This window comes from Camellia sinensis, chromosome 4 (assembly GCF_055761805.1).
Source record: "Camellia sinensis isolate YWXY chromosome 4, ASM5576180v1, whole genome shotgun sequence".
Lineage (NCBI taxonomy): Eukaryota > Viridiplantae > Streptophyta > Magnoliopsida > Ericales > Theaceae > Camellia > Camellia sinensis.
The window spans coordinates 159,531,097-159,542,313 of NC_138964.1; the positions used below are offsets into that span (position 1 = coordinate 159,531,097).

The 11,217-nt window shown below is 30.5% G+C and overlaps 2 protein-coding genes across 2 annotated transcripts; one reads left to right on the forward strand and one right to left on the reverse strand.

Annotated features, from left to right (window-relative positions):
• Positions 1-233: 233 nt before the first annotated feature.
• LOC114283419 (uncharacterized) lies at positions 234-2,748 on the reverse strand. Its single transcript, XM_082923780.1, has 6 exons — positions 2,735-2,748; positions 2,106-2,641; positions 1,864-1,949; positions 1,033-1,776; positions 825-947; positions 234-734 (listed from the first exon to the last, which is right to left on the reverse strand). Exons 1-6 carry the CDS (start codon positions 2,746-2,748, stop codon positions 234-236), a joined length of 2,004 nt encoding a protein of 667 aa, XP_082779906.1.
• Positions 2,749-8,179: 5,431 nt separating this feature from the next.
• Positions 8,180-10,206, forward strand: TET12 (tetraspanin12). Its single transcript, XM_028226218.2, has 2 exons — positions 8,180-8,820; positions 9,684-10,206. Exons 1-2 carry the CDS (start codon positions 8,317-8,319, stop codon positions 9,993-9,995), a joined length of 816 nt encoding a protein of 271 aa, XP_028082019.2. The 5' UTR covers positions 8,180-8,316; the 3' UTR covers positions 9,996-10,206.
• The last annotated feature ends 1,011 nt before the right edge of the window (positions 10,207-11,217 follow it).

An 11,217-nucleotide genomic window follows, 5' to 3' on the forward strand; every position in this document is an offset into this window, starting at 1 on the left:
AGCTACTAAAAATTGTTTGAGTCGCCAATTGTAATATCTTTAGCTACTAAATTTTTTTTAGTAGCCAATAATCAACATTCCCCTACTAAAAAAAATTAGTAGCTAAAAAGTTGACTTTTGCCGACTAATATTATTTTTGGTAGCCAATTCCGTGACTTTTGGCAACTAAATTAGTTTTGGTAGCTAAAAGTGGTCGGCAAAAATGCTTTTTCTTGTAGTGACAATTGAACCAACTATCTCATAAACATTACTCTTCTAACATTTTTAGTTGTAAAATCACTAATGAAGCTTGCATAATCGAATTTATCCACCATATCATTTTCAATGGATAAAAAAACTAACCCATTCAATCTTTCTTGTGACATAGTTGACCGAATGTAGGATTTGATTAACTTCGACTTTGAAAAACTTCTTTCTCCAGAGGCCACTGTAACAGCTATAGTTAACAAAATTCTATACACAATCCATGCCTTTGGGAAACAACCATCCATTGTTTTCAGATAATTTAATACTTTAATTGGCCTTTTGATTCCTTCCGGTAAAACTTTTTTCAAGACATTCAACTCTGAAAATAGATCTCTTCCATCAATATCAGAAAGTTCATCATGTTTCAGAAAATCTTTAAGATTAACACAATAACTCTTCAAACATTCCTTGTTGGTAGAACTCAACTTTTTCAAATCAAACAAAAATCCAAAATTTTCCTCATAGACTTGAAATTGTTCAAACCTACTCTTAAGTGAAGAAAGAGCTTAATCAATTATATACATAAAGTAATTAACTCTAAAAGATTCTTCAATAGTTTGTGTCACCTCTTCACTAACATTCTCATCAAATTGCTTCTTTATACGAATGACACACTTTTCACGAAATACTGGATCAATTTCCGTTAGAGTAGCAACTTTTTTTGCCTCAATCATGGCATCCAAAAATCCAGTTTCTCTATACTTTTTTAAGAAAGGTAATGAGTCATTTTAATTGAATTATAACAACATCAATATGCATGTCTTCCCTTTGAAATATTTTGCTAACTGAGTTAACTCCAAACAATAAATTGTGCCAAATAATCATGCCAAGCAAAAATTCAAAATTCTCAATTTCATATATTGCTAAAGACTCAGCTTCACTCTTTGTATTGTGGGGTTCACCAAGATTTTCCAAATGATTTAAAGCATCTCTTATTTGTGGAGCTTGATATCTTATTGCTTTAACATTTTCAACGCGACTTTCCCACCTTGTTTGTGACAATGGCTTCAATGTAAGACATTCCACATGATCTTTGAAAACTTTCCACCGCTTTGTAGAAGATAAAAACAATAAATATATACATTGTAACACTCCAAAAAAAGAGATAGCTTTGGGACAAGAGTTAGCCATATCACAAAGTGCAAGGTTAAGACTATGACAACCACATGGTGTGTAGAATACTGTAGGATTTATTTCAAGTAGCTTTTTCTGTACACCTTTGTGTTTCCCTTTCATGTTAGAGTCATTATCATATCCGTGCCCTCTTATATCACCAATATCAAGTTGGAGTGTGTACAATACCTCTTTAAGTACATTAAAAAGACCCAATCCTGATGTGTCATCCACCTTTAAAAATTCTAAAAAAAACTCTTCCACCTTTACTTGATTAGCTGAAACATCCACGTATCTTATTACAAGAGACATTTGTTCTTCATGACTAACATCTGGAGTACAATCAAGAATAACTGAAAAATATTTCACTTCTTTGATTCTTTTCACAATTGTACTTTTGATCTCACCCGCTAACATCTATATCAATTTATTTTGGATTTTGTGACCAAGATAATGGTAATGAATTTCATTCCTTTCAATGCGATGAAGGTGGTCTTGCATTACCGAATCAAATTGAGCAATCATTTCAATTAAACTTAAAAAGTTTCCATTTCTTTCTTGATAAATCTTCTCATTGTCTCCACGAAACGCTAAATTATTTTTAGAAAGAGTTCTCACAACAGCAATTATCCTTAGTAACACCTTTTTCCAATGTTCTCTCTCCCTATTGATTTGTTCTTGAACACATTTATCAATTGTTTCATTCTTTTACAATCTTTTTTCCAATTCAATTCATTTGCTTATACAAGTAATGTGCTTATTGCTAGTTTCATGACTTCTAAGCCTGTGACCTAGATTCTTCCAATCTTTAAATCCATTAGTAGCCAACTGAGTCTTGTTCCCATCTTCCTTAAACAACTTACAACAAAAGCAAAATACTTTGTTTGAAGCATCTGAATATACTAGCCATTTCTTATCTTGCTTCTCTTCATTTGATAAATTTCGAATGTAATATGTAGAGGAGAAATGTCTATCCTTGTCATCTCTTGGAAAATGGACAATATTACTTCTTATAGGGCCTCTTTTAACTAATAAATCTCTGAAATTCTGATCAATCTTGTCCCAATTACTTGGGTCATTAATATTTAAAGGTCCATATTCAGTATTAAAATCTTCACTTTTAGTGGCTTTCTCATTCACCAAATCTTCATTGTCATTCTCATTCAAACATTCAATAGGCTCTTCAACACCCAAATCTTCATTATCATTCTCATTACATTGATTAAGTTCTTCAATTACCAAATCTTCATCAACCAAACATGAATTTTCTATTTGTTTCTTGCTACCAAAAAATTTATCAAACGCTTCTGATTGAGATTGAATAATTTTTTTTAATTTTTGCTTCTTTTTTCTTTTTTCACATCCAGAAATATACTTCCTAGGAGGCATGACTACTCTATATAATCACAAATCCACACAAATTCACAATCACTGATCTCTGCAAATAATATACTTTCAGAATTAGAGCATAACAAAAATTATAGACTTTCACTAAAGCATATAAATTAGGTAATTTTCTAATTTAAAGAACAAATTATATAGGGCAAGAAATTAAGGGAAAAATTAGGAAAAAAATTAGGGCAAAAACTTCTTCCATTTAAATGTGATATATATATATATATATATATAGAGAGAGAGAGAGAGAGAGAGAGAGAAAGAGAGAGAGAGAGTCACGGTTTTGATACCCAAAATCGTTAATGCTCAACGTCCGTCAAATATGGAGGAGAGGAGAGGACTGAAGACTCACACGGTTTCATCTTCATCAGTCTAATGCAAGAGAGAGAGCAGTCCAATTCGAGAGACAGAGATGTGTTTCTTTAAGTGACCCATGTGAATTCATTCTTCTCACGTGGGTATATTATGATGTGTTTTTTGTTTTTGGGCCCATGTTCACTGGGCCTCTATTATGATATATATATATTTTTTTGGCCTTATGTTCAATTGGGTTTATAATATGTGGATTTTTTTTTTTTATATCTAAAACACAAAATCATATTTTGGGACCCTATTTTTAGCCCAAATCTGGGACCCAAGGCGCAGGCCTCTTTGGCCTGCCCTCAGGGCTGGGCCTGGTCTTTATTACTAATTTACTCTAAATTATATAGTATATAACCTTCATTTGATCCAATCTAAATAAATAAATAAATAAACCTTCATTTGTTGTTGTTAAAAAAGAAAAATAAAAGAGTCCAGGTCAGAGACTTTTTATGATAAGAGCAAAAGTAAAATTGATTTGGGCATAAAATTCAAGATCTCAAAACTTTTAATACAAATCCCTTAAATATCGAACCCTTATTAATTCATGCAAACTTACATCTATCTGTTTGTGTTTTATTAGCACGCGAAAATGTGATGTTAGAGTTCCATTAGAAGTACACAAATGACACATCTAAACCTATATCTAAATCTAATAAAACACACGTACACTGATTGCATTATAATCTCAAAAAACAAATTTTCATGTTTTTTTTGGTTTGCTTCGTTTTTGCCCTCATGTGTTTTTTTAATAACAGATACACATTTCTTGATTCTTACTCATAGGTGGTGTTTGATTTGAGGGATTGAGGGGTGGGATTGGACTATTAGTCTATTCAGACTAATAATCCGTTGTTTGGTTCAAAATTTTTATAATGGACTATTAGTCCCAAATCTATTGGACTATTGTATCTTATGGTGTGGGTGGGACACAAATGGAGGGATAAGGGGATATGAGATTAGGTGCTGAATGACCATTTTCATTCTTGACTATTTAATTATGTATTATATTTAGTAAAATTCAATAAAATTTAAATGTCTCAATTTAAAAATAAAATAATTTTATTTAATTTTTTAAAATAATTTTTTATAGATATTTTATTTTAAAATTTTGTTTATATTTTATTTAATTTCATTATTTAAATTTTAATGGATGTTTTATTTAATTTCATTATTTAATTATTATTATTTTTTAAAATAAGTTTATTTGAAATTTTATTTAAAAAAATAACATATATTTTTATTGTTATTTTATTTATTTAATTTTTAAAAAATAAATTTACTTAATTGTGTAAAAAAATAAAATAAAATAAATTTTTATTTAATCTAGTTAAAAATAATTAAAATATTAAAAATATGTTTAATATTGCTATTACTTAGTAAATAATTGAAAAGTGTAAAATAGTCATTTGAGCATTTATCTTTTTCCATAATATCTCAAACAAATATAGGATTGATATCCTATCCAACCAAATAGTTCTTTCCTGAAATCTAATCTCATGACTAAACAAACATGTGATATAAATCCAGTTCAACTAATAGTCCAGGACAATGTATCCCAAGACTAATAATCCAGTGAATTCCAATCCTCTTTTGTTTAGTCCGTTCAAACAAACACACCATAACCCAATAATGTTTATTTTTTTCTCCATATTTGAAAATAATTACTTGGATGGTTACTCATTGATGCTATTATTATCATTTTAAGCCTCATTATATTAATGATGAAATTAATGCAAACAATCCAAATCCAACACAGGGCTTTTGGTTTACCATATAAATATAAATTATTTATATATAAATTTTTTTATAGAATGATGTGTCTTATTTATACCAATTTATTGAAAGTTAAAAAACTCATTACATAAAGATAAAGTCATAATTTTAAAACAGTAATGTTATATAAACAAAAAGGAAAATGATTGGCCCCCTTTGGGGATGACCCCCACACTACTAAAGTGATCTTGGCCCGCTATGTATGTGTAGGGCCTACTCATGTATTTATAGGATCTACATCATGAATGATCCAGATTTATAAGATCTTGTGGGGGTGAGGATCTTAATCATTACTCAAACAAAAAATTCGTACACCATTATCACATCATTTTTTTATTATTATTTATAACTAAATTTCATTTTTTTCATCCATTAACTTTGACTTAATTTCATTTTGGTCTCTCACATCTTGATTGTAACAATTAAATCCTCATATTTCAACCCAAGTTTTGATGTAGGCCTTCTATTATTCCACCATTTAAAATTTTAGTGAAAATTAAAATGTGAATAACTAAAATAAAATTTAAACAACAATGTTACATGCACAGAAAAGTTGTCAAGATATACAGAAACTCTCACATGAAGGTGGGGCCCACACATGTGGGACCTATATGAGACCCACCCGTATGTGAGTTTTGGTACGTTTTGTACATAAATTTTATGTGTAAATAATATGAATAATGTTAGGGATACTAAATTTTTTACCAAATAAATAATCAAATGTGTGTAGGGTCCGCAATTTGTCTTACATGGGTGTGGAGTCTACAATTTTGTGGACCACACACCCATATAAGACATTTAATCATTTATTTGGTAGAAAATTTGAGACTCATAGCATTTTTCAAATAATATTTTCAAACTTGAATTGTTTTGAGAAGTTAGTTAAAAGTTGACTTTTAGATTTTTTTGACTTATTTAAAAAAAATATATGTAAAAAAATAAAAAGATACTGTGACTCAAAATATGTTCAAAAGTCAAAAATTAACTTTTAATCATATTGCAAATTCGCCCTTAAATGATAATTACAGAGTGAAAAGTGTAAACTTTTTTCCTTTAACACCTTTTAAGCATCCTTACATGGCAATCCCTTGACCACTTCTAGGTTGAAACAATGGCTAAAATCTAAAAATTAATTGTTATAATTAAAAGATAAATGACTACCATAAAATTTAAACGGAAATTAAAGGGTGAAAAAGTGTAATTTATTTATCCCAAAAAAATTATATAAAAATTTTGTATATTTAAGAGTTGTTTGGGGTGTTCTAAATAAGTTCACTTTTTGTCTTTTTAGACTAAAAAGTTAAGGGGAAAAATATAGATGTTTAGGTTAACTTTTTGATTTTTCATGAAAAAATATGTAATAAAAAATTGTAAAAATTGGTTTGTAGAGGAAAATTAAGATTGGGAGTTGTGTAGCCGTAATTGTTGACTTTTTATTAATAGTGTTAACTTTTTTAACTTTTTGAGCAACTTTTTTACTTTTTGACTTTTTTTACATACCCTAAACTTGGCCTTAATGTTCCGTTTGTTTAGAAATAAATAAATAATGAGAAGTGAAAGTGTTAGAAAGTGGAGTGAAAGAAAAGAAAATATATTTTTTCATATTAACAAATTTAAACTTTCTAGTATTGTTATGTATTTTTTACAAGAAACTAGAAGTTTAGTAATCATTCTATCATAATTTGTACAAAACAATAATTTTCTTATAACTTTCACCACTTTCATGCTAAATAAATTCGGAAAAAAATTATTATTTTTTTCCATTTCACTCACTTTCACCATTTTTATCTTGACCAGACTTATGCTTCGTTTATTTGGGTAGAAAATATTTCCGTATTTTCTAGTGTTTGATATAATGAAAAACGAAAGTCAAATACAAATATTTTTTATAGTCAATAGAAAACAAGCTTATATGGGCAAAAACTATTTTTTCACTTTTAAAAGACAACAAATATTTTTCAAACTAAATTCTTATTAATGTCATCATAGTACCACCATCACTCTCACCTTCATATTACATCACCATCACCACAGCCACTACTACCGTCATCGTCACTATCACCACTGTCACTATCTCACCACAATGGCACCACCTCCATCTCCATTTCATTCCACTACCCAAAAAAAATCTATAAAAAATGCCTAAATAAACGGAATATTAAGTTAAGTGAACAAGACATGAGAAGTTATTGGATGGTCTTGAGACACCACCACGTAGTGCTCCAATAATATCGTGATTAGTGAAAATAATAGAACCAACAAATTTATATTGAATAATTGAAAGATATAAAAGACATGATAAATTAAAATGTGTGAGATATGATATGCTTCGAGACGAACTAATAATTATCCGCAAGACAGGCCCACGTGGATGCAAAGCCCAAAACCCGAAGAGTTTTTTTTTCTTAAAGTTTTCTAGAGTAGTGCATTGTGTGGTTGAAATTTAATGACAAGTCACATTAATTTTTCAGCATTAAATCTCAACCACACAATTTAGGAAACTTTAAAAAAAAAACACTCTAGAGGATCCTTGGTGTCCTAATTGGACTAGACAATAGGGCTGAGTAAGGAATCCGTGAAATCCGTAATCCGATCTAGTCCAGTTCAATCCGATAGGTTTGGATTGGTTTTTTGAATCCGTTGTTCGATTCCGGATTGAAGAATTAAAAATCCGTAGTCTACGGATTGGTTCCGGATTGAACCCCACGGTTCCGGATTGGAACCGATCCGTACCGTATACAAATAGTCTATATTTTTATTATACATCCTCCCCTATAGTATCTTCTCTTATTCTATATAAAATCTAAACTCAAACCTAAAACCGTATAATATCTTATTTTATTATTTTTGTTTGTATTTTCTTATGGTTGTTTAAATTCAAGAACAGTATGTCACTATTATAGAAAAATATGTTGCTATTATGGAACTGATATAGCTATGTTTATATTTTTATAAAATTAAAGTGTTATATATATATATTTTTGTTATTTAATTATGTGAATCCGTGGTCCTAAACCGATCCAATCCGTATTTAAATGGATTAGTTCGGATTGGTTCTGTGATTTAAACGGATTGAATTGGTTCCAATTTTTCAGAAACCGTAGTTAACGGATTGGTCCTGATTTTATCCAATATGGACCATGCTCACTCCTACTAGACAATGGCATTCCCGTAAATCACCACAACATGAGGGTCAATCATACAAAATTTGAAATCCATATACAAGCGCTTGCTACGTTGTCGTCCTCGTTCTATATAAAAAGCAGTTACAACACACCGTTTCTCTCCCATCTCTCTCTCTCTCTCTAAATTTTCCGAGAAAATCATACATATACATATAGATACAGACACCATCACCGTCTCCATCGGATCGGTAGGGTTTTAATTCAATTTCAAATCTCCATCGTCATCACAAATTCCTGAATCATGGTGCGTATGAGCAATACCTTCATCGCTTTCTTCAATCTAATAACGCTTCTCATCTCTATCGCCGCCATCGGAGGCTCTATTTGGTTCTCAACCCACCCAGCCTCAATTTGCCAGAAAGTGATCCAAAAGCCTCTTCTCTATATCGGATTGGCTCTCTTTGTTGTGTCCTTGTTTGGATTGATCGGCTCGTGTTGTCGCGTCCAGTTCGTGCTATGGATTTACTTGGTTGTGATGTTCTTGTTCATTATTGCATTGATGTGTTTCTCGGTTTTCGCGATATTGGTTACGAATAAGGGGATAGGGAAGGCCGTATCGGGGAGAGGGTATAAGGAGTACCGGCTCGGGGATTACTCCAATTGGTTGCAGATGTATGTGGTGAATGGGACGAATTGGGATAAGGTTAAGAGTTGTTTGGTTGATGCCCATGTTTGTTCGAGGCTCGGAGGGAATCCTCATGAAACTGCTGCTGATTTCGACAAGAGAAACTTGTCTCCCACCGAGGTACTCTTTCTTCTTGCTTTAGGGTTACGATTTTGTTGAGCACAGAAAGAATCGGACACTGTATGTATATGAATAAATTTTTATTAGTAGATCTCACAAAATATTCACATATATCTTCTCTTTTTTTTTTTTTTTTTTTTTTTGTTTACGTGTTTTTCATTTCTGTATTTGTAGTTCTTTGAATATTTTGTCAACTGCCGATCAAAAAAAAAAAAAAAAAAAAATTTATTGATGGTCTATCCTTCTTTTTTGTGTTCTCTCTTGGAATTTGATTGTCTGTATGTATTATCACAAATATTAATCAACAATGATAGAGACTACTAATTTTAAGTCTCTAAAAAGACCACTAATGACATGACACTCAATAAAAAAAGAAAGTAATTTTAGGTTTTTAAAAAGACCACTAATGACATGACACTCAATAAAAAAAGAAAAAAAATATAACACCAAGACCAAAACATCAAATCATTTATAGTAGGACTTATTGTCACATCATTAGTGGGAGCACTAATTACTCATTTTCCAATATTAATTATTCACAAACAATTTGATAAGACACTATATTTACATAAAACACCAAACTCAAAAATTTTGATTTTTTTTTAATAATAAAAATAAAAATGTTCATAAAATAACTACTATACAGTTATAATGATAGAGAACTGCCAAATAGTTTACAAACTCGTCAAATCTTATTCATTTATCAAATCTCCCTAAAATCGTACAATTACAAACTAGTCTAATTTTATTTATAATTTTATAATGCAAAAAAAAAAAAATTCAAAATTTTATGTACTTTTTAACTTGTTTATGGTAACAATTAGGGTTTGCATTTTTTTCTTTCTTTCTTTTTTCCTATGCAGTCTGGTTGCTGCAAGCCGCCATCTTACTGTGGATTGGAGTTCAAGAATGCAACCTTCTGGACAGTCCCGAAAACGGGCCCAGCAGTGCCCGACAGCGATTGCACGGCGTGGAGTAACGACCAGTCGGTGTTGTGCTACAACTGCAAGTCGTGCAAGGCCGGGATTCTGGCCAACATCAGGAAAGAGTGGAGGCTGCTTGCTATGATCAATGCCGGTGTTCTCGTGTTCGTCATCATCCTCTACTCTATCGGTTGCTGTGCTCTCAGGAACAACCGATCGAGTCGATACCAGAGATACAAAGGCTACCCTTAGATTAATTTTAGGCTTGATCAATCCCATTGTTGCTCTTTTCTTTTCTTTTCTTTTTTAAATTTAAAGTTTAATTTTTAAATTAAATTTAGCATGGTTTGATGTTTGTTAGGGTACTTTGTCTTTTTAAGTTTTTGTTATAGATTCGATTTTTATTACTTATTAGGACAGTAATTTTTATTTTATTAGTTTAGAGCAATGTATGACATAAAGTTTACTAATTAATTTAGGTTTAGTATTAGCTGTTGTGTTGATGTTAAGTTTGGGGGTCTAAAAAAAATGGGGTCTCAAGTATTTTCTTATTTTCACAGCAACTAAATGTTTGTGTTTGGAAATTTAGAGATTATAAATGAATAATATTAAGGATCATGAAAAAAATATTATGAAATGATTCATGAAGATTTTTTATCCTTTGATTAGTGTTTTATTAAATATTTAATTCAAGAGTTGAGAATTTTCATATTGATTGTATTCCTTCTTTTATTGATGGTTTTTGTTGATTGTATAATTTGTATTTGCTCATTTCATCAATAAAAGTTTCTTTTTTCTTTGCTAATCAAAAAAAAAAAAAAAAGTTGAGAATTTTCATAAAACTTTTCACGATGATTCTTTCATGATGGCTAGTGTTACTCGAAATGAAATAGATAATGCTTTGTTTTTGTTGGTTTTTATGTTTCCTCATTTTCATTTTTTGTAAGTTTAAAGATTAAAAATTAGAAACAGCCAAATAGTTTTTGGACTAGAGTGTGTAATAACAAAGAAAATTACCATAATTAGTTTCTTAGAAATTATTTTTTAAGGTTTGACGTGTTGAAATTTTCAAACTGGACTAAAAAGAGAAATACTATATAACATAATTTTTGTACAGTTGATTTTTATGGAATTTTTTTGATAAATCCACTTTCTAAGAGTTTTATTCTATCTAACTCATATTGTTTTTGATTATTCCATTAGGTCCTATTTGAGATAAGAAGACCAAAATACCTTTTTCATCTACTTATATTCTATTTAGTTCACATTATTTTCTTGTGTTTCAATAAGTCCTATGGGTGACATAATTACCAAAATACCTCTAATGTAAATGTTCACACTGCCAATGTGAATGTTCATATCGTCAATATGTAGGGGCCCGGCCTATGTCGATCCTCGTGGGTGCTCGGAAAAATTCGAGTCAGGCTGGGGCGGACCCGACCCGTTAACAATGTGAATATTCACATTGACATGT

Coding starts and splice junctions, on each gene's coding strand:
- LOC114283419 (XM_082923780.1), bottom strand. Junction 1,950..2,105: donor TAGCAATAAGCACATTACTT/GTATAAGCAAAT, acceptor AAAATAATTTAG/CGTTTCGTGGAGACAATGAG. Junction 948..1,032: donor TATTGTTTGGAGTTAACTCA/GTTAGCAAAATA, acceptor TTCTTAAAAAAG/TATAGAGAAACTGGATTTTT.
- TET12 (XM_028226218.2), top strand. CDS start 8,317: ATGGTGCGTATGAGCAATACCTTCATCGCTTTCTTCAATCTAATAACG. Junction 8,821..9,683: donor GAAACTTGTCTCCCACCGAG/GTACTCTTTCTT, acceptor TTTCCTATGCAG/TCTGGTTGCTGCAAGCCGCC.